The 23,352-nt window shown below is 41.6% G+C and overlaps 1 protein-coding gene across 1 annotated transcript in view; it reads left to right on the top strand.

The window, feature by feature from the left end:
* The window catches only part of SLC28A3 (solute carrier family 28 member 3), a 57,055-nt gene extending 39,085 nt beyond the window's left edge, over window positions 1-17,970 (top strand). The window contains exons 8-18 of the mRNA XM_037035700.1: window positions 37-114; window positions 2,107-2,187; window positions 3,459-3,539; window positions 5,508-5,633; window positions 7,294-7,424; window positions 8,611-8,779; window positions 9,169-9,366; window positions 13,591-13,672; window positions 14,945-15,043; window positions 15,279-15,399; window positions 16,158-17,970. Coding sequence (XP_036891595.1) covers window positions 37-114; window positions 2,107-2,187; window positions 3,459-3,539; window positions 5,508-5,633; window positions 7,294-7,424; window positions 8,611-8,779; window positions 9,169-9,366; window positions 13,591-13,672; window positions 14,945-15,043; window positions 15,279-15,399; window positions 16,158-16,284 — 1,293 coding nt within the window. The 3' untranslated portion in view covers window positions 16,285-17,970. The remainder of the gene's footprint in view (window positions 1-36; window positions 115-2,106; window positions 2,188-3,458; window positions 3,540-5,507; window positions 5,634-7,293; window positions 7,425-8,610; window positions 8,780-9,168; window positions 9,367-13,590; window positions 13,673-14,944; window positions 15,044-15,278; window positions 15,400-16,157) is intronic.
* The last annotated feature ends 5,382 nt before the right edge of the window (window positions 17,971-23,352 follow it).

Below are 23,352 nucleotides of genomic sequence, written 5' to 3'. Positions count from 1 at the left end.
CAAGAGCGATCTTCTCTTTTCCTTTCTTCATCTCAGACATTCCTGGCGTACACTGATGCTGGTTCTTCGTTTGTCTTTGGTGAGAAATTCACAGACCACTTCTTTGCATTTAAGGTAAAGCCAAAAACCAAGTATATACCTGCTGGGCATGTAGTGGATGAATAGCATATTATTACCCTTTTTCATTTACAACTGCATGTGAAGCCAGCAGGCTGCAAACAGTTTACTTCGTTACTATAGTATTAAAGGAAACATCAGAGGAAGTCAGAAATATTCAAAACAATGCTTTGGCAGAGGGCTGGTAGCATTGCCTGAGATACTTATGAAAGTTACATGGGGTAATAATATCTGAGATTTCAGGAGAAAGAACATTAGGTGCCTGGCAGTGAATAGGGCCAGGATGGTGGCAGCTCTGTGTCCAGGAAACCCCTCAGTCTCAAGCACACCAGGACAGCCGCTCACCCATATCACCTCCGTTCTTCCAGAGCCAGACCCATGCTAAATCTTCCACAACCTTCCTTGAGCACAGCCTTTACCTAGGCGGGCCTGAAGGCTGGGCCTTCTCCCAACCAAAGGAGGAATGTTATTCCATAGGAGACAGGCAACCTGGCCCCATGCCCAGACCTAATATGTTCCCTCCCAAGGCTCCCACAAGCCCCAGGAAGCTCACCTTCCTTTGGGGGAATCCCTGTAAGTACGTGCTGAGTCAGAAATATGCAAGTGGCTTTTCCTTCAGCTCTTTTTGGGGGGTGGGGGGTGGGCGGCGCGGTGTTGTTGTTCCTACACTTCTAAATTGTTTGCTCACTTAGAGATTCCAAATTTACCTCCAAAGTACTCTAAAATCAGTTAGGCCAACTGTTCATGGGGAATCTTTTTTTTTTAATTGCTGATTTTTTAAACTGTTGCGTTCATGCTTTGGTGCTCAGATAACGAAGCCAGCTCTGAAAAGTCAAGTGTGTATAAATTGAGATTGAAATATGTTCATATTGTGAATTTGATTCAGAACTTGGAAAAATAAAGTCACAAGGAAGAAGTGACTTGCTGCCTAGACTATCTAAGTGTCTTTGGAATGCGTCCCCTGGGGCAGCAGCCTCCATCCTTTCTGCCAAAGTGGATCCCTGTGGGAACATTGGAGGGATGAGCTCCTCCAGCTCCCTGAAGCTTTCAGAAAGGCTCTGCCTGCCCATTAGAGGCAATAAAAGCACATGAGTGAGCTCTCAATAATGCACAGGATGTCTTTTAATATATATTATTAATAGATGTTTCTAAATTAGATCTTGCACAAATTGTCTTCAGTCATTTTGTGCCTCTGGTGGCAGCCCTCCCTGGCCATGTGGCTGGGGAGCAAAGGGTCTGGAGGGGTGCAGTGGGGAAGAGGTGCAGAGGGCCGCAGACCATAGCTGGGTGTGCTCTGCAGGCTAGAGGCTGTTCTCTGTAGACACACAGGCTGCATGGAAGGTGCCCAAAGAGTATCAGGAAAATAGGATCTAGAAAAAGTCAACATTTGGTTAACACAGAAGTTAACTAGTTTATCCAATTTAATCATTTTAGTGATTCAAAAATCTACAGGTAAAATCATCATCAGTTTAAAAGCTAAATGACCGAGTGCTTACTCCCTAAGAGGCATGGTGTGTGAGCACTGACCACGCTGTATCAGATCTGGGCAGCCACCACGGATGAGAATTGAAGGTTGCTCACCCAGGTCACTCTGCTAGCAAGCGGTGGTACCCATGATGGTTTCATAGCAGAACAAGAATATCTGCCAGTAGCCCTCTGTCTGTTGATCTAGTTGTTCGAATTCCCCCAAACCTTCATTCCTTCTCTGAGACACTAAAGTAAGAAGAGCTCATCATAGCAGAGAGAACAATGTCAAGTTGCCTGTGAAATTATACTCAAGCTTACCCAGAGCAAACTAGACTAAGAGACAGTCAGTGGGGAAGCTGCCTAATAAAACCAGTTCTTAGTTCAAGGGGAGTTTCTAGTCTTGTTATGTCTCAAAGGGGAATGGGTCAGAGGGAGGGCAGAAAGGGGACTGATGTGAAACTTACTCATAGTACTGGGGACCGCATTAACCAGCCACCACTTTCATCCCCACCCCACCGCCAGATCCTGCCCATCGTGGTTTTCTTCAGCACTGTAATGTCCATGCTCTACCACCTCAGACTGATGCAGTGGATCATTAGAAAGGTACTGGGACTGCAAGGGATCCGGTGACGGCTGCAGAGCTGCATTATTTCAGGGACCAATCTCTCATGCCTTTTATCCAGGTTTTTCCAAGTACTTCCCTCTTTGTACCAAGACCCACCACTGCCACCCCAGTTATTAGATTGAAATGCCAAAGTCCTACATGCTTCTATAGAGGGAATTTCATCTCAGGGACTTCTACTAGCAATTCCTTCTTTAAGCCAAAGACTTGACTCCCCTGGATCAGATGCCTGCCGGGGAAAGCTGTCTACCCGGTGCCTTACACAGAGTCACTCTGTGAGAGGAGGCCACAAATGTGGGCGTTCCTGGTCTAGGAGATGCTAGAGAATCAAAGCAAAAAGAGGGAAAGGGAACACTATTTGTTTTTTTTTTCCTCCTGGGGGAGTTTTATAAGCATATGAAAATTTTTTTAAGTATGGAAGGTTAATCTTATTCCCGCTGCCCCAGAAATTGTCAGTCTTATACTCTGTATGTTAGAGCAAAAAGCCAGGAAGTTTGCAACCTAGTGTGAATGCGCATGAGCATGAGGTGGTACACACAGGGCCTGGGCACAGTCACAGTCCTCCTTTGATCCCTGTAAGTAAGCAAAATAGATCAAGAAATGCCAGCAGAATTCAGAATTCCCGCAGGAGTGCCAGGGCCCATAATGATCTAATTGTCGATTTAAACATTCAGAATTACTGTGCTCATGTCTAGACAGAAAATGCAATTGGAAGTCCTCATCCTGAGGTGGGCCCCACAGGCTCTGGTTGGAAGGACCAGTACAAAAGCGGGACCATAAGTGGTGCTCACTTTAGTGGAAAAGGCCAAACCTCAACTACATGGCACTACTTAATAGCTGCATGATCTTTGACAAAACAACTAAACTATTCTGTGCCTCAGTTTCCTCTTCTATAAAATGGGCATAATTATAAGGCCTCCTGCAAAGTGTTACTAAAAGGATCAAATGCATTACTCAGGCTTAACCCAGTGCTTGAAACACAGCAAACCTGTATATTCTGTTTATAATATTTCAACAAAATTCATTTGCATAATGTTCAAAGTATCTATGACAACTCAGACATTAAACTCAAATAGGAGGTTTTGATCAGCTTATTCTGTGGACTAGATATGATATACCCACATGTAGCACCATCACTGCCTGCCGGCAATTGTTGAAGGTCGCAGCGCTTCCCTCCAGTTTAAAGACTTGTATCCCTACTTTGAAGGTTTGTGTATGTACAAGTAGTTATTCATTGACTTTTCCTGTTTAGGTTGGCTGGATAATGCTAGTTACTATGGGATCATCTCCTATTGAATCTGTAGTTGCTGCTGGCAATATATTCATCGGACAGGTACGTTGCAATATTAAAAACTTAAACAAAACACCTGTTCAAATGGATATTCTTCCCAGAAAGTGGAATTTAAAAATGGCTGTTATTTCTTTTAGTATGAGTGTGTCAAAATAAGGAATGTTCCATATTGACAATGTCCGGGATTCCAAAGAAAGAAAAAAACATGAGAGCAAAAGAGAGAGAGAGAGACTGAGATTAAGATGCCTTCCGAGAGTCTCGGTGCACTAATGCGGGACTTAAGTTCTCAAAAGTTATGGACGGGAAGAAAGACTGAATCACTTTATGAAAGCATTGAACTTCTCGTGTATAGATTCACAATAAATCTTTTCTAAACTGATTGAACTGTTGAGGTTTCTGGCTCACCCTTCAGAGGCTAGCAGCTCGTCCACCTAAATGGAGTTCACCATTTATCTTGAAACTGCAAACACACACAGGCAGCTTCACGTTCTGTAGTATAATGCTCACTGTAATGACAGAGTCCAAGAAAGGCTCTCAACCAACAACCATGCACCTGTATGAATACTTGAGCTCGTTCTCACTTTTCTGAGCTGGCCAACAGTCTGTCTTTGCTGAACCTGAAGAAAAATGATGATGAACAAAAGCATGTTTATCTCCCTGACACATCACATGGATAAATGTTCTTTTGCCTAAAGTCCATTTAAGGGGGGAAAAAAGATGCCAAGTTTTATCTCTTAAAACAGCAGCATTCTTAAGAGGTGGATAAGTAAGAAATAGTAATGATCCGTCTTATCGCTCAGGATATGTAACTTCAGGAAGAATGGCATCATGCACCACAGAAACCAAGTATGAATGCTTGCTCTCATTGCTGCCCAAGGAAATTGGATCTGAAGCAAAAAATCAAGTCAGCCTGAAAAACACATGGCCGAAAATCCTAGGCTCACAGCTATGCTAGGAAAGCTGGGCCTTCTTATTGATAAGCCCAGCTTGCTAGCCTGGAGCATAGTCTTTAGTGAGGGGCCCATAATCCTTCCTTGAAGTTGAAATTATTATAATTATAGTTATAAAACCTCTTAGAACTAATTAGGGCACCATCTTGTGTTGATTACTCCTACCTACAGGGTAAGAGAACTCATGTACTGAGTTTCAATTTAGACCATCAACTGAAGCTCGTTCAATCTTATAGAACATTCAATCTTATAGAACAATTAGAAATAATGAGGGGAAATTGTGAAATTGCACGCATGCTTCTGTGGTGTTCAATTTGATACTAAATATGCTCAAAATACAGCTATTATGTATGGAGAACCCCATGCTGCAGGAAGCCAGCCCTTCTTAATGGGACTCAAGCCTTTACAACTACATCTTCTCCATTTCTTTCCACCCAGGAGGAAGAGAGGGTCTTTGTCTCCATGTGAAAAGGGCCTGTAGGCCCCTGTCCTTGTTTAGACTTGTGTCTCTATTTCCCTGGGGTATCAGCAAAGAGATTTAGGGTCTGTCAAATGAAGCTGGAAGATAGGAAGTCACAGAGGCTTGGGAATCACAATTCACAAGGCAAGGCCACTGGGTGAAGTTACTTGGCCAGTGATGTTCCCACCTTAGAAAAGTATAGGCAGCCATCCAAATCCAATCTTAGGCTGGGTGGAGGGCCTTATGTGCATTGGCCTTGCAAACTTTGCAAACCTAACACATGACTCTATACCATAAGTGCGCTGATCTAGAGTTCAATACCCAGACATCTATGGTGGGGGTCCTCAAACTTGAGCATGCATCACTACCACCTGGAGGGCTGGTTAAAACAGGTTGCTGGACCTGCCCCCTCCCCCCCATAGTTTCTGATTCGGTAAGCCTGAGGATTTTCATGTCTATGGAGTTCCCAGGCAATGCTGACAGAGCTGGTCTGAGGTCCACTCAGAAATACTGCATTTTGAGAATGGAAATTTCAATAAACCATCATAAACTCTCAAAATTTAAAAGGGAGCATTTAATCGGGTCACTCTTTGTTTCCAGTCGGAGTCTCCACTGCTGGTCCGGCCTTACTTACCATATGTCACCAAGTCTGAACTCCACGCAATTATGACAGCTGGGTTTGCCACCATTGCCGGAAGTGTGTTAGGCGCATACATTTCTTTTGGGGTAAGAATGGGGGTTAATGTATGGAAAATACAACCTCTTCTTTCTTTTCTATTATTATATCCTTTTTTTCCCTACTGCTACTGGACAAGGAGGCCAAAAGAGTGTCTTTTTGGCTGGATCATTGATCACAGTTTCTTTGGCATTTGAATGGAGTGACATTTTGGGAGCCTCACTCTCATAGCCTTGCCACCTAAGTGTGAATTATATCCAAACTGTAACAGAATGGAAGTTATATTATGAGGTTACTTTAGCTGAAAATATAAATTTGATAAAAATAAATAAATAAAACTGTTACTGACATCAGTAAGGGCAACCTAGACTGGGGCTGCGAACCAGGGCCCATGGGCCAAATCGAGACCACTCCCTTTTTTGGTAACTGAAGTTTTATTGGAAACCAGCTACTCTCATTTGTTTCTCCATTGCAGTTTTCATGCTACAGAGTTGAATAGTTGTGTCCTCCAAAGTCAAAAATATTTTCTCCCTCACCCTTTATAGAAAATGCTGTCTGCCCCCTGGCCTAGAACAGTGCTTCTCAAACCTTGCTGTACGTTGGAATCACCTGGGAGCTTTTAGACGTCCTCGTGCCCAAGCCCAGAACCCAGATTAATTAAACCAGAGTTTCATGCAATGAGACCAGGACATAAACATATTTTTTTAAAACTCCCCAGATTCCTAGGAGTGGGTGGAGAGGAGGAAAGTGGTGGCGGGAAAATGGAAGCAATTGTACTCAAACAACAAGAAAAAGAAAAAGAAAAAACACTCCCAGATTCCAATGTACAGCCCAGTGTGAGAGCTGGTGGCCTGTAGTATGGGACTGGAGAATGTTGTGATACTGGTGCATTTGCCCTGAGCACAGAGCTTACAAGCTGCACACAGATGCAACCACCAGTGAAGAAATGGAACAGCACAGTGGTGCAGTGATTAGGAATTCTTACAAGATAGGCATTTTTTATTCCAGTACTTCATCTGGGCCTCACAAAGCCAATCAGTAAAAACAGGGAAGAAAAAAGGGGCAAGGAGATTTCAGGAAGAGCAGATCCCCAGATGGGAATAGGGAGAGAGGTGCTAAATCTAGAATTCTGAAACTATAGCAGATGAGAATCCAGAAACAATAAGGGCATTAGGGAGAGAGGGGAGGGAAAGAGTTTAAGACAGGCAATGTGGAAAACAGAAATAGCTTACAGATTAAAGGGACTCTGGATAAATGAATATAATGTAAAGACACAAAGGATTTTAGGAGAGCAGAAGAAACGTGGAGAGGGGTGTGTCCATGCCTGCACCCCTAGACGTCCCCTAAATTGATGACGTAATTAAGTGTGGACGTTAGGGACTATCTGAACATCCAAAAGGACAGCAAAGAGGTAGAAGAGTCTTCTCTGAAAGTTCCCACAGCACAAGAATAGTGTGCTCTTCCAAAACGGTCTAACTAGTTCTGTGCTTCTCCCCAAAGATATGATTAATTAACCCAGATTCCTCCCTTCTCCCTCCGACTCTCAAGGCAATGCTGACTTGGCTAAGTGAGCTCTTCCAAGCCTCCAAAGAAACATTGTTTTCTGGCACAGAAGTGGTTCCTGCCCATCTCTTCCCTTGTTAGTCATTCATTCTTAACACAACAGAAAAGCACTACCTAAGTTGGCTTTTTTTTCTCCTGAAATCACAGGTTTCACCCACCCACTTGTTAACAGCTTCAGTTATGTCAGCACCTGCATCACTGGCTGTTGCCAAACTCTTTTGGCCTGAGACAGAAACACCTAAAGTAACCCTCAAGAATGCCATGAAAATGGAAAATACGTAAGTGTTCATGTTCACTTATGGAAAATGGGTAAGGCAAACATGTTCACCTAGTTAATGATGACACAGGTCAGAGGGCAGAGTGCAGCAAAAATGTGTTAATCAGCACAGTGAGTTATGGCGGTAAGCTGAATTTAATTTCCCAGCAACTATTTAGACTTCCCCCAGAAAAATCTTATTTCAACACTGAAGGAAAACCTTTCTGATTACCTTAATGTCAATACATTTCCTTGACTGGTCAATGTAGATATTTCACCTTAAATATAGTATAGTGTGCACTGAGCTTTGGTTTAAGACCACTGGAAAGTCACAGGGTAACCATTTCTAGAAGTTTCTCACATAATAAGGATGAGATGGTGCGATAACTATCCTTAGCCCCTCGTTGGTTCATTTTCTTTGGCTCTGTGCAAAAGAAAAAAGGGTAGAAAAGACTAAGGGATTTAGGATGGTCAAAAGTGTTTCATGAAATCACAGAATTAATCAACCAACATGATTTTGGATTCATCCCTTCTTTGTATGTGGGTAAAGTCCTAACCATGAGTGAAAAGCAGGTGGTCAGCTGTATATGTAAATATGGTGATTCCACTTATGAAGTTAGCAAATGTGCAAATCTATGTCATACATGATTTAGGGATACAGACAGGGATACACAGGGATACACATATTATTTAGAGATTCAATCAGGGAAATTGAAAAGAAAGGGAATATAAGCACATTTTAAGGCAGCCAGGCACTTCTGAGATTCAAGAGAAGAGGATGAGGCTAAGAAAGAGCTCTGAGGGGCACAGGGTGAGACTCAAAGGTGATGGTGACGTCCTGTTTCTGAAATGAGGTTATTCAGGCCTTCCTTGAATTGTTCATTCTTATACTGTGGATAGTGTATAAATATTCTCTGATAGCTATTTTTAATTAAATATAATATATTTTTCTTTTTCTAACTTTTCAATTATCAATGACCCCATATTAAAAGAGTAGTACCTATATAACAGATACCCATCACCTACACTCAACAGTTACAAATGCCTATCACTATTTCATAGAATTCAGGTGAGTATTTTGACTCAGGCAAGGGGCTGAGAGTTGGTCTCTCCATCCAGGAGACCTCTGAATTGGCCATTTCCATGCATGCGCTATCCATCTGCTGACAACTCCTTGGTAATTCTAAGGTTGCTCTTTTTTGATAAAGTGGTTCGAGGAATCTCCTAGAAGCCGCAATGCAGGGAGCCTCCTCATCCATCTCCCTGGTGGCAAACATCGCCGTGAATCTGATCGCCTTTATAGCCCTGCTGTCTTTTGTGAACTCAGCCCTGTCCTGGTTTGGAAACATGCTGGACTACCCACAACTGAGTTTTGAGGTATAATTCTACCATGTTTCTCCTCCATTTTACTTCTGCCTGTCTTTTATTAAAAACAAAATAGGTTTGTGAACAGCCTTCCCTAACTACTTATGGTGCACTCTCACCCAGTGTGCACACTGACCCGTGTGGTCCTCATCTTCCCACCCCCTTCTCTGTCCCTTATCACCCTCCTCCTCCCAATATTCAGTCATTCTCTCCTGACCCCATCCCAAGAATCCAGATTATCTCAAATGACCAATTCCAACCTTGATTCCATTAGGCAAGAGTGTGTGAAGGGATTTCTACGCCTCCTAGAAATGCAGAAAGGGCAGGAACAGTCTTATCACAAGGATGAGACAGAAGCTAATCCCTACTCTAATAAAATATCTATTTTTGGTTTTTCGTAGCTAATATGCTCCTACATCTTTATGCCCCTTTCCTTCATGATGGGAGTGGACTGGCAGGACAGCTTTATGGTCGCCAAACTCTTAGGTTATAAGACATTCTTCAATGAATTTGTAGCTTATGAGCGTCTCTCCAAAATGATCAATTTAAGGAAAGAGGCCGGACCCAAGTTTGTGAATGGTGTGCAGCAATATATATCGGTGAGTAAATATTTTGATTGTCAGTACATGTTTTCATCACATACACACATGCATCAGATAGTTACTGGTGCCTCCGCATGTCAGACAGCAGGACAGTCACTTGGGATACACCAGAGAACAAACCAGACCCAAATCTCTGGTCTCATGGAGCTCATGGTATACTTGGCACCTCATAGTTTTCAGTTATGTTGAACTAATCAGTTTGTTTGTGCGTATACATGTGCATACATGAATAGAAACACAACTAATCCTTACCATTATGGTAAGGATTACTTTTGAGCACTATGGATCCAAACCCGGAGTCATATGAGCTAGGACTGGAATCAATAAATCAACAAATATTTATTGAATACCATCTGTGTACAGCATACTGAGGTACTGAGGCTACAACACTGAACAAGTGATGAGGCCTAAGCCCTAATGGGTCTCATAGTCTAATGATCATGCAGGCCTCTTCCTTTCAGCCTAAGCAATTTTATGAACTCTGAGAAACCGCTTAAATGCAACATAGTGCCTGGGCATCTTAAAGAAATAGTGAGACATAGTCTCCACTCCACTCTCCAAGTGGATAAGAGAAGAACACGTAAGGGTCTGTGGGTGAGCCTCTGAGACAAGCACCCCAAAACTATGTCAGGACTTCAGATCACTAGACTGCAAGGAAATGCTTGTGTCTGCTTGGGCCTAGATGGGATAAGAGAGCACAGGTGAGGCCATTATTCAGTCTGTATTTACAGTTGAGTCCCTGACTTTTACTTCTCTAAAGAACAGAATTGTCATACATGAATGCTCTTAGGGAAATGGTGAACGTTTCTGACCACTACTCATTGAAACAATCCAGTTGGAATTAATGTCCTAGGTATATGTTAGGCTTTAAGAGGAAGAGGGAGGAAAAGCATGCTGCCCAAGGTTCTAATGGAGACAGACTGCCCGCCTCTGAACACTGCCATCTCTCCCAGCCTCCCAAAGACCAGACATGCAAATTTACTGCCACATATCACACACACACGTAACAGCAAACTCCAGGAGAGTACTGACTTGATTTTATGGTCAGGGGCTGACATGAGCAGTGGTTCTCTAGGTCTCCTCTTCTCAAATGTTCATTCTTCAACTGACAACACAGTGGAGTTTGGCCTAATATCCTCATTGTTTAGATGCCACCACTAACCGGCTAGTTTCCCTGCCAAAAGAAAAAATTGCCTAGATTAAGTGAAATGTCTTTCATCCCCAGCTGCTGGCTGCCAGGAGAAAGTGGTTTTGCTAATGGGCAAAGTAAGCTCCCAGTTCTGGCAATGCTAAGCAGGTTTGTGAACAGGCTATTAAGAGGATAGAGAAAAGAACAGTAGGGCTGATTTGGGTTGGGGATGGGCCAACCAGAGGCAGGTGCACAGAGGACATTTGGAAATATGAGCTCAATGTCTTCTATAAGTGTTCTGTCATAATGGGAAAAGCATTTTTTATTTTTCTGATCTCATTTCCAATCAACAAAATGGGAATGAGTCCCCGCAATTTCTTGTTTACCAACTAAGAAGTGGTGAGAGTGGCCCAACAGTCTCCCAGGAAGGGTACCATGGAACTGGAGTGTATGATCTGGGTTCATGAGGCAAAACCCCAATGCAATGCATGGAATTATGCCTACTGCTGACCTCTTTTTAAGAGGTCAGAACATGTATGTAGCATCCGTATACCCAGAATGAGCTCTTGACTGCTCCACCATGTTCTCTTCCTTAACTGTAATACCATGCATATTTGTTTACATGTAGTACATAGCATGGTACAGAATTCAAAAACACTAAAAGATTTACAGGGAAAAATAAGTTAGCCTCCCCATCCCCATCCCCTCTCTCTATTAGCCTCTCCATTCTTAACCTTGTTCATTGCACTTAATGACATATTTCAGATGCCTTTCAATATCAATATCTGTGGCATAGTAGTCTATTGCACAAGCACACTATAATTCATTTTAACCAGTTCCTTGCTGATGAACATTATGACCAATTTTTTGCCATCAGAAGTAGTGCTACAGTGACTTTCTTTATTCCTACAGTATCACTGCTCATATGTAAGAAGAGCCACAGGACCTATTCTCAATTTCCCAAGACAGTGCAGTTCGTTCCATCATGTAACCTTGCACATTGATGGGAAGAGGCAAAGGGCAATCATCCCAGCCTCCTTTTCCTCTTATGATAAAGCCCTCCATGGCCACATCTGTGTATCTCCTCCACATAATTCCCCAGAAAGGGGAAAGAGGAATCTCAAGTGCTTGATGTCATCTCCCTCCCCATGGTCTCTTAATAGGCTGGCCTGTTTCTGAAGCCAGTTGCACTAAATGAAAAGCACTAGAGAAAGCAGAGGATGAGAATGAGCTTTTCCAGAAACACTGGGCTGCTCAAATACTTGAAATATTTTTTCCTGCCTGCTATACACACACTGCTTGAAAGTCAACAAAAGAGTTCTCAGAAACCATGAAAAGGAAGAGGGGCCTTATAATCAACAAAAACTTACCATGATGACTTGAGTCTTAAATCTGAGCTTCTAAAAAAATCCAGTCAAAGAAAACAGGAAAGAAAAAAAACGCACCCCAACTTTGAAGGTAGCAATGGTGTGGTTTGTTTTGTGAACCAATTCATAGATTCTTCGGGATTTTGGAAAAGAATATTATTACCTCAATTGTGTGGGTGCATTTACCAGACTGGGTGTGCCTCTGGTGAACAGCCAAGTCCACTGAATCTTCTGAGCCTCCTATAATCAGTCCCTCAACCTGAGAAAGAATTACTGGGCCTGAGCAGCACCTCTTCACTATCTGAATAGAGGCAGAGGGCCATGTTCATGGTTGTACGAATTCACCTTCCCTCATCTCCCTGCCCTGTGAGGACTGAATTCTCTCACTGCTGCGTGGGCACCTAACACTCCCGTGGGACAGTCAGAGCTGAGGAACAAAGGCAAGCACACACGGCAGCCATGCTGAAAGGACCTCCCGTGGTAGCTGTGAGCTTCTTTTTTACTGTCTAACTCATTTTAATGTTTATTCTTTTTACCGAAATATAGTTTGCATACAAAATAGAGCCCTTTTTCAGTGTACATGAGTTTTGACAAATGTGTCACCTGTGTAACCATGTCCACAATGTTGACACAGAACATTTCCTTCACACCTAGAAAATTTCACTCACACCCCAGCGCAGGCAACAGCCCTCCTCCCCAGTCCCAGGAAGCCAATGATTTTTCTTTCACTGTAGATGACATTTGTTTATTCTAGCATTTCATATCAATGCATTACTTAGCATTCATGTTGTTGCATATACTAGTTGTTTTCCTTTTTATTGAAGAATAGTATTCTATTTTATGGATATGCACAATTTGTCTATTTGCCTGTTGAAGGACATTTCGGTTGTTTCCAGCTTGGGGCTACTGTGAATACTCATGTACAATTTTCTTGTAGGTGTATGTGTTTATTTATCCTGGGAAAATTCCTAGAAGAGGGATTGCTGGGTCATACAGGCAGTGTATGTTAACTTGATAAGAAATTGCTAAGCATGTTGGTATTTTACGAACAAGCTAAGTTAGCTTCCAACAGTGTACAAGAGTTCCAATTGCTCCAGATCCTCACCAATGCTTGCTAATGTCTGTCTTTTTTAGCCATTTAAATGGATGTGTAGTGATATCTCATTGTTTTTATTTGCATATCCTGGTGAGTAATGATGTCGAACAGCCTCCCAATGTGCTTATTGGCCATTTTCGTATCTTTTGTGAAATCTCTTTATCTGTTTTAATTGGGTGCTTGTCCTCTTACCATTGAGTTATTATAGTTCTTCATACTTCTTGAATAAGTTCTTTGTCAAGTAAATGTCATATAAATATTTTCTGGGACCAATTTGTATCTTCAGCAGCTAGCACTGGGCCTGGCACATTATAACAGGTGACAAGGTCATATTGAATATTTGAAGTTGCCATTGAGCACAAAGGAGCAACCTGTAGAGAGGCCAAGACAACCAGCCCCAAGTCCTTTGTAGAGCGTCTCTGAATCCACACAGCCCCTTTCCCTCCCTCAAAATTCAGGGGGAGATGGGGAAAAAAGCCTAGGAAGCAACAAGTCTTGGACACCATGCACTGTACATTTACATGTCAATACTGTTTCCGTAGTAACAATAAGAGGCCTGGTTAGGATGTCGGATTTATGAACTGGGTCACACCATGTATATACATTTGTGTGTTTATGCTTATTTACAGATTCGCTCAGAGACCATTGCTGTTTATGCTCTCTGTGGCTTTGCCAATATCAGTTCCCTAGGAATCGTGATTGGCGCACTCAGTAAGTACAAAGAATATTTTTCAACACCAGATGTGATGTTGTCCATCTTGATCTCCATTTTGCTCTGCAACATTATTCCTGTCCTGTCAGCAGGGGAAAATGTCCTGCAACAACGAAAAATGCTTTGGGGTCTACTTTTTGTCCCCGCTCTGCAATGTATTAGGTTGGTCAAAAAATCTATTTAGTTTTTTTTTCAATAAAATAAATAACACATTTTTCATTTTCACCAATAACTTCATTGGTTTGAATATTTTTAGTGTGCTGGCTATCTCCCATATGGTATAATCTTGATTGTTCTCAATTAATGTCTTGATGTGATCACTATCAATTTCTACTGGTCCACCCAAATATGGAGCATCATCCAGCAAGCAATCTCCGGCACGAAACCTCACAAACCACTTTTGACATGCTTGATCAGTCACGGCACCTTCTCCACACAGTGCACAAATCTTTTTTGCAGTTAGTTGAGTTTTTACCTTTCTTGAAATAATCAAGTGTAATATGCCAAAAATGTTGCTTATTTTCTTCCATCTTCAATATTAAAATGGCTATGCAAAAATTTACCAATTTTGGTAAGTGTTTTTTTAATGCACGCTGATTTGACAGCTGTCACAAGACAATCTGACAAAGGAGTTAAAGACAACTAAGCACTACTAGAGCCATCATACGGGGGGGGAAAAAAAACAACTTTTTGGCCAACCCAAAGCTTTCCCTATATATACCAAAACCACATGAGCATGAATTTGCTCCAATGCGCAGGTGCTTCTCTACCCAGGGATCACACCTGTGTTTCATTTTGCATGCCAGTTCCCAGAGATTTACAATGGTTCCCCGGAGAAAGATTCTGAGGTCCAGCAGCAGTTCAGTGGGAAAATGCTGTGATTACATTCTGTGTCTGCCATGGGCATAGAAGTAGATGCTGATGAATGGGCTGCAAATATTTGGAATCCATCCTTGCAACGCATTTGTCTTGCCATGCCCGCAACATACCAGGAGCCTTCTAGATGAAACTGGGGACTTTTTTCTTTGGACAAACTTCTTCCCTTCCTTACACACTAGAGAACTTCTCCTGATGTGGAGCTCATCACTAAGCTTTTGGATCTTGAACTAAGATTCCCACTTAAAAAAAAAAAAGCTTCCCCACTAAGCTTTTTTTTTAAAGTTAGTTTACTTGACTCTCCAGCCCCAGAATGATTCTCAGAGGCTGAGAGTTTGGAATTCTAATCAATAACCTCGACATTAATCTCTCATGCTTGCTTTCATGTTTCCCAGCATCCATGGCTCCTTCCAGAAAGCATGACATCATCTCAGGGGCAGTGAGAGCTCTGATTTCAGGGACCATAGCCTGCTTCCTGACAGCCTGCATCGCAGGTAACGCATCCCCTCCTTTGCATCCTGTCTCCCTCACAGGAAGGCAGCTTTCAGGGGGCCAGTTCCTCCCACGTGTATACCCAGCTTCTGCTGCTACCGAAAGCTGAGAGGCAGTGCTGCCTTCAAGCATGTTGTAAAGTGAAATGTGTGAGGCATGCTGATGAAGCTAAGAACAGAGGAGAGTTCAGGGACTTCGGTAATTAATATACTGAATGGCATTCTGTTCCACTCCCAGGCATTCTCTCTGGCACTCCTGTGGATGTCAACTGCCATCACATTTTAGAGAATGTCTTCAACTCCAGTTTACCTAGAAACACCACCAATGTAGTATCTTGTTGCCAGAGTCTACTGAGCAGGTACTGTATTCTTGATAACTTTTTAATATCCACTAAAGACCCCATCTACTTGTTTTTATAACTTCCTAACTCTTACTTCATCTAAATATAAGAATGTGTGTGGCAATTCTTTGGCTCTTCTCAGCTAAGACTAGGAACCACACACTAGCCAGTGCTGCTCAAGCATTTTATATGCCCCCAGCTGCGTACTAGGCACTGTGTGTGAATTAGCTCACTTGAACTTTGAGACCACTGTTTAAGTTAGGCACTCTTGGTTGGTTAAGCATTGGATAGAATTGGGGCTTGGAGAAGCTGTCACTTACTTAAGCAGAATGAGTACATGCACAATCAAGACAGAAAGACCCAAGAAAAATTGGTCTTTCTGCTACAGAACCCATGCCCTAACTAGTACCCAAGTATTAGTTACTAGATTCTGCCTCCCTTTGAAGATCAAGCAATGCAGGGTGTCCTGACAACATGGTCCTGGGCAGAATGGAGGACGGGACACCAGTGACCCAGGCCAGCCATCCTCACCCTTATAGTTCCTATTTACAAGATTAATGTGCTGACCCATCTGTCCTTTTTAATACGCAAGTGGTCTATAAGGATTGATTTGATCCTTTCTTTGTTTACTCTGGAGGAAATAGGAGAAGTCCTTGAGGCCATATAGGAATTAAGGCTCAAATTTAATTCTCTGGGGCTTCTGTTCTCATCTTTTGTGTATCTACTCTTTTTGTCTTCTAAGGCGCAGCTAACTGTTTCATTCCACTTTCCATTAGCACTGTCGCCAATGGTCCTGGCAGGGTCATCCCAGGAGGAAACCACAGCCTGTATTCTCTGAAGAACTGCTGCCAATTGTTGAGTCCATCAGCACTGAACTGCAGTTGGATCCCTAACACAGTTTGAGTTCAGTCACTTCCCCAACAGAACCCTAACCACAGGTGCTGAATTTTCTACTTTGGAGTGAAAATAAAAGCTATTCTTACTTCCATCTGATACTTCCATCACAGAATCAGTGTTAAGTGGAAAGAAGAAAAACAGGAGTGAACCCTTTGAATCGACAGCATCTTCCTTCAGATCTAAGAAATCTTCCCATCCCCAGCCCCTTCAGCATTGAGAATTCATATAGCATTCTGAAGTAACATGTTGACTCCAGTCCCAAAAACTTTTAATAACTTCGGAATTTCAGTACATGTAACCAAAATACAGGTATCAATGGCAGCTCACAAAAATTGTGCTATGACTCAGCCACACCCACTTAGTTCAAGTCTCAAAGTAGTCCAGAGTGGCTTGGTTTAAAAACATCTCAGCATCTCAGGTGAGATCATTCTGCATTCACCCTGGTTGAACTGAAATAGCCTGAACATGAATCTCACATGGAGGAGGACCAATCATGAGTCACCTACTCATTGCCTGCCCTCAGGAAGTCTTGCAGAAATCAAGAGTCCTTCAGGGGAGCATTTAGACTGTTCTAAAACTAAGTTAAATTCCATGTGTTTAGGGGATTATATCAGTAAGCTTAACCTAAACTAGTCTGCAGTAACAAATAAGCCAAAAATCTTGGTGGCTTACAAGTTTATTTTAATTCACATAAGTTTATTAGGGTCAATTTTGGCTGTACTCTATGTTGTTTTCATTCCCAAGACCCTGGCTAAAGGGGCAGGCCCTATGTGGGGAATGTTGGTCTTATGAGAAAGGGAAGAAGAAAGGCGGGGACCACATGATGGCTCTTATAATTTCTGCTGGGAAGCCACCTTTCACTTGTACTACAGTCTATTATCCAAAACTAATCACAGGACAAACCTGATGAAAATGGCCATAAGTGAATTATCCTGTCATAGGGAGAGATAGTGAATATTTTTAAGAAATAATACGATAAACCACATGGATGCATAATATCCACAACTCCCTTCAAGGAGTCAACCTGTTATAGGGCATAACTGTAAGCTCATTCACATGCAAATTTAGTTACATTCATAGTAACAAGACTGGAAAATGATCCTACATTTCAATCAAAAAACCACATAAGGATCATTTGAGGAAGAAATGTTAGGTCCTGGCTGAGATCTGAAAACATTCTATTGATGCTTCCACTGACCAGGAAATCATCAGCATCAACCTTGCTTCCTTAATGGGTTCTGAGACTTAACCTGTCTCAGAAGAAAGTTCCAGAGACAATGATGGGTGCTCTTTAATGAAGTGCTTATTACTAATGGTCTTCATACCATAAAGACCACTTTGTGTGAGAAAATACAAACACTAATGATTGAATTCACACACACATACGCACACACAAAAGAATGTGAAAAAGGTTTTGAAATACCTTAAGTGATTTATATGTTTCCTTTTTGTTCATGTACAAGAGAAATTTTTTAAACTTTGTGTATAAATAGTTGACTTTCTTTTGTAGTGTTGTGATGGTGATGGTGATGGTGAAGGAGCAAGCTAAATGCCCAAAGAACTCTTAATGTCTAAAGTAGAACATACCAGGATATTTCTAATTATTGATCTTTGTATCAAATTTTTCTTGGAATTCAATGTGCCCTTTTTATATATAGAATTTATTCTATGAAAACATAAAACATATGAAATAAAGCATATATTTCATTTCCCTCTATTCTTATGATCTGGTGTCAGCCTTCATAAAAGCCTTTGGCTTAGTGTATCAGGGAGGTCAATTATTCATGTACTGGTTCTCCTTTGTCTGCTATGGTTATTATATTTCTCTCCTTTTTTTTCTCTTTTTAATTCTTTGCATTTTTCTATTCTATTGAGAATCTCTTTCTAAGAGAATCTCTTTGCAGTTTCTAATGTGCCTCTCTGACAAACTAATTTTCATAGTCTGTTACCATTGCTATTCCTTGGATGCTTGTAGCTCTTAGCCCTCCTCTGAGCTCTTTTTCAAAATTATTATTTCAAGAAAAACAATTACTGCCCTGTTTTTTGAAACTATATTTTATTTATTATGCTATTACAGTTGTCCCATCCCCCCGTTTATTCCCCTCCACCCTGCGTACCCCCTCCCACCCACACCCCCCCCCTTTAGTTCATGTCCATGGGTCATATATATAAGTTCTTTGGCTTCTACATTTCTTATACTATTCTTAACTTCCCTCTGTCCGTTTTATACCTACCATTTATGCTATTTATTTTCTGTACCTTTCCCCTTCCCTCCCCCTCCCACTCCCCTGCTGACAACCCTCCATGTGATTTCCATTTCTGTGATTCTCTTCCTGTTCTAGTTGTTTGCTTAGTCTGTTTTTGTTTTTGTTTTAGGTGTGGTTGTTAATAACTGTGAGTTTGTTATCATTTTACTGTTTATATTTTTGATCTTCTTTTTCTTAGATAAGCCCCTTTATCATTTCATAGAATAAGGGCTTGGTGATGATGAACTTGAATCTGACCTTATCTGGGAAGCGCTTTACCTTCACTTCCATTCTAAATGAAAGCTTTGCTGGATAGAGCAATGTTGGATGTAGGTCCTTGCCATTCATGACTTGGAATACTTCTTTCCAGCTCCCTATTGCCTGTAAGGTCTCTTTTGAGAAATCAGCCAACAGTCTGATGGGAACTCCTTTGTAGGTAGCTGTCTCCTTTTGTCTTGCTGCTTCTAGGGTTCTCTCTTTATCTTTAATCTTGGGTAATGGAATTGTGATGTGCCTTGGTGTGTTTCTTTTTGGGTCCAACTTCTTTGGGACTCTCTGAGCTTCCTGGACTCCCTGGAAGTCTATTTCCTTTGCCAGATTGGGGAAGTTCTCCTTCATCATGTTTTCCAATAAATTTTTAATTTCTTGCTCTTCCTCTTTTCCTCCTGGTAACCCTATGATTCAGATATTGGAATGTTTAAAGATGTTCTGTAGGTTCCTAAGCAACTCCTCATTCTTTTTTTTTTTTTTTTTTTTGAATTCTTGTTTCTTCGTTCTGTTCTGNTTCTGTAGGTTCCTAAGCAACTCCTCATTCTTTTTTTTTTTTTTTTTGAATTCTTGTTTCTTCGTTCTGTTCTGTTTGAATGTTTATTTCTTCCTTCTGGTCCAAACCATTGGTCTGAGTCCCAGTTTCCTTCCTGTAACTGTTGGTTTCCTGTATATTTTCCTTTATTTCACTTAGCACTGCCCTGTTTTTTTGTTAGTCATTTTCTCTTTCAAATTGCAAAAAGTAATACCAGCTTGTCATTTAAAAATGATGATGTTACAGATGCTCCTCAACTTATGTTGGAATTACATTCCAGGAAACTCGTCCCAAGTTGAAAATATCAAGTCACATTCATTTAATACACCTAACCTACCAATCACCATAGCATAGCTTAGCCTACCTTAAATATGCTCAGAACACGTACGTTAACCTACAGCTGAAACTCAAGAGTAACTGCCTTCCCCTTCTCACCATAGCAGGAGACTCAGATGGGCATTTTGTAGATATTACGGATGCAAAAACAAAAAAACACAGTACCTAAAAATGCTGGCAACACAGTGCACAGTAGATATCAGTTGTTTACCCTTGAGATCTCATGGCTAACCACAAGCTACAACTCACTGCTACTGCCCAGTATCAAGAGAGAGTATCTTACCACATACCACTAGCCCAGGGAAAAAAAATTCAAAATTTGAAGTACAGTTTCTACTGAATGTATATCACTTTCACACCATTGTAAAGTTAAAAAATTGTAAGTTTGGGACTATCTGTATAGATACACACACAACCCTTCCTCCTCCCCCGGTTGACCCCACCTCTTTCCAGTGCCACACCCCCAAGATTAATATTGCTTACTGACTGCAAATACGCACCTTACTGCAAACATATAAGAATGTGGGAGATTAGTTGTTTCTATATAAACAGACTGAGTCTACTTACATGTTACCTTTAATCTCTTTAAAGGATTTTATTTATTTATCTTTAGAGGGGAAGGGAAGGAGAGATGGAGAGAAATATTAATGTATGTTTGCCTCTCCTGCATCCCCTGCTGGGAACTGGCCTGCAACCAGGCATGTGCCCTGACTGGGAATGGAACCTGGATCCTTTGGTTCGCAGGCCTGCACTCAATCCACTGAGGTACACCAGACAGGGCTTACCTTTAATTTCTTTTCACTTGGCAATATACCTTGGAAATTCCTATAAGTCATTATGTATATGGTTCCAGTTCTAACCTTTCCTTTCTGCTTGTGTGTGTGTGTGTGTGTGTGTGTGCAATTCTACATAAATGAGATAATATACTGCAGGCTCTCAGTGGAACCACTGGTACATGATGAAGCCTTCACTCTTCTTCAGCAAACGTAGAAGCTGAAAGGCTGTCCTCCCCATCCTGCCCCTACCCCCAGTTTATCCTCCACATACCCACTCATAGTCTTCTAAGATGTTGTGTCTATGTGTTCCCTAGTGTTTTCTCAGTTGTTTGAGGTCACTAAGTGCTGACAGCATGTTGCTGCCAGTTGAGGCACCCTGCCCTTATTTTAAGCCAAAGCTGTGACATCTATTTTGAAGAATTCTGCACTGTGTCTAGTCTGCCCATGAAATCGGAAGCCCCCAGCCTCCTGTCTGAGTCTGTGTTCACATGGGTACAGTTTTCACTAGTCTAAAAGCCTTTTCTCAAATAGTTATGAGTCCAGATATGAATGTCTCCTAATTTCAATGAAGATGGAAGTTTACTTTACTGCTTATTATTCTCTTTGTTGTTTTTGCATTGGTTTGCAAAAGGGGAGAGGGCAGAAATGGCATTTCTTTTCCCAATGCAGAAACTATGGTTATAAACAAATTCTCTGGCCCTACAGAAGTCTTAGTCAAGAATAAATTGGAGTTGTGGACTACAGAAAATTGTCTCTAATCCTGCCCCTTCCCCTACCATTGAAAAAATCAGCCCATCCAAGCAGTTAGAGCTGAGTGGGAAGGTCTCCGTAACTACACAGATTACTAACACTCATTCACTTTGCAAATGCTCCCAACTAATTGCTTTTATATTTCTGTAGTTTAATTAGGCTGGTCAACCACTGTGAAGGGCTTAAGATATGCATTTGCCCAGTGAAGCTGACTTCTAATTACAGATCAATTCCAAAATCAGTCATCTTTTATTTTTTTTATGAAATTATATATTATGTATGAGTAACAGCTTATTATTGATGAAGCACTCTTTCATGTGTCAAAAGTAGCTCACTGATGGCATATACACTGTTATTTAATGTATAGAATCTGTAAATGCCAATATTTATACTGGCAGAGTGGGGAAACTAGTGCCTTCCCAAGTGGCATTTTCATCTCACTTTCATCCTAAGATCATCTTAAGCAGCAGCCCAGCCTGCCCAGCCTGCCCAGCCCGAGGTGGGTAGTGGGGGAAAGGGAAGAGCTGGCATTCTAAACATGCTTTTATTTTAAAGAAGGTATTGAAGGACACCATGTGTCAGGAAGGATTACCATCCTGAATGTTCTGAAGCTGGGGGCTGGGGAGGCAACCATTCGCTGTTTAAACAGGCAGGAGCACAAGATTTGAGGAAGAGATGGCTGGCACAGGCACACCACATGCTAATGAACCACAGGGTCCTGAGAATAACTACATGTTACAACTCATTACTTAATTTACAAAAAAAAAATGTTTTAAGCTTAAGCAGGAAGAAAACTATACACTTACCAATTCTTTTTCTGGGTCTAAAGACAACCGAAGCTTGTGATAACACTTGTTTTACTTTATACTACAAAGCAATGTGACTGCCCTTGGGTGTAGAGTACCTCCAACTCACTCTACATCAGTGGGGTAGTCAGAGGGGTTACTGGGCGTTTTCATTCTAAAAGACTCTGGAAAAGAAATAATGAATCTGCACCAAGTCAGCCTCCCATACCCATTGTACCTTTTGCAAAATGGGATGGCAGTGACTGATGTTGAGGAGGATGTAGCCTGTAGCCTGTAGCCATGCAACAGAGAAAAGCATTGAAATGACAACCTTCAATCTACCCCCCCCCCCGGCAACTGACAACCAACTACTTTACTGTGAGAAACCAGGATTAGAATAAAATTTAGGTCTGCAAGCCACATGAACAGGCAGAAATTATCCCTATACCTTTCATGTACCCGCATGCTTCCGATAATACTCATAAAATAAGAGGACTGTAGAACCCAAGGTCATTCAGAAACGCTTCAACTCCTCTCACCCCCAGCTCCCCACCCTCAGTCACATAGAGGCACGGGACCCAGTGGGGCAATATTTTCAGGTCTAATCTAAATCCTTCTAACTGCAGAGTGCCTACTTTATTCTTCAGTTGTTTGCCCATATGTTCGACCACTAGGCTACTAATTCCTACATATCTCCAAACCTAGTATCTGGCATCTAGAAAACATTTGATAAATGTTTATTCAATGAATGAAATGAATGAATGAATGGATGGATAGATGGATGGATATTGCAAAATGGCTAACCTTCGCATAAGCAGAAAACAGTGAATTGGATCACCTAAAAACTTTTTCAAATCTCATCAAGAATGCATACTAATAAAAATTACCAATGATATGCAAGTATATAATTGAGAAATTGGAAATTTCCTCCCACCTCCATCTCATTCCCTCCTAAACTGGTCCAGTCAACACTTTGGTGTCTATGTATAATAAACAATACAATGAGGGGTAACTATCAAGCTGGAGTGGTTGAGTGTTGAGGGAAAGCCCCAAAAGTCTAAATTCAGGATCGATCTCGAAGAACCGACATGCAGCCTATTCACATTCCTGAGAGCTTTAATAGGAGAAACCAGCATGCACAGGCAAAGCAGCTGTGGCTCCCAGTGGCTGTGGCCAGGAAGACCCTCCTGGGACAGGTCTCTTTTTTTATAGGGAGTTAACAGTAAATTCATATGGTGGGCAGTCACGTAGCCCACCAGAAAGAACAATGCATTTATAAGTTAACAGATGACATCAGGCAGTTATCACATTCTATACCTTCTTCCTGGGGGCATGATGTTTATCTTTGGACGCATTCCAGGTTTTCTGGGTAGTGAGCC

The sequence above is a fragment of the Sturnira hondurensis genome, unplaced genomic scaffold (genome assembly GCF_014824575.4).
Source record: "Sturnira hondurensis isolate 20B ecotype Veracruz unplaced genomic scaffold, ASM1482457v3 Scaffold0022566, whole genome shotgun sequence".
NCBI lineage: Eukaryota > Metazoa > Chordata > Mammalia > Chiroptera > Phyllostomidae > Sturnira > Sturnira hondurensis.
This window is presented reverse-complemented; position numbering and strand designations above follow the sequence as displayed.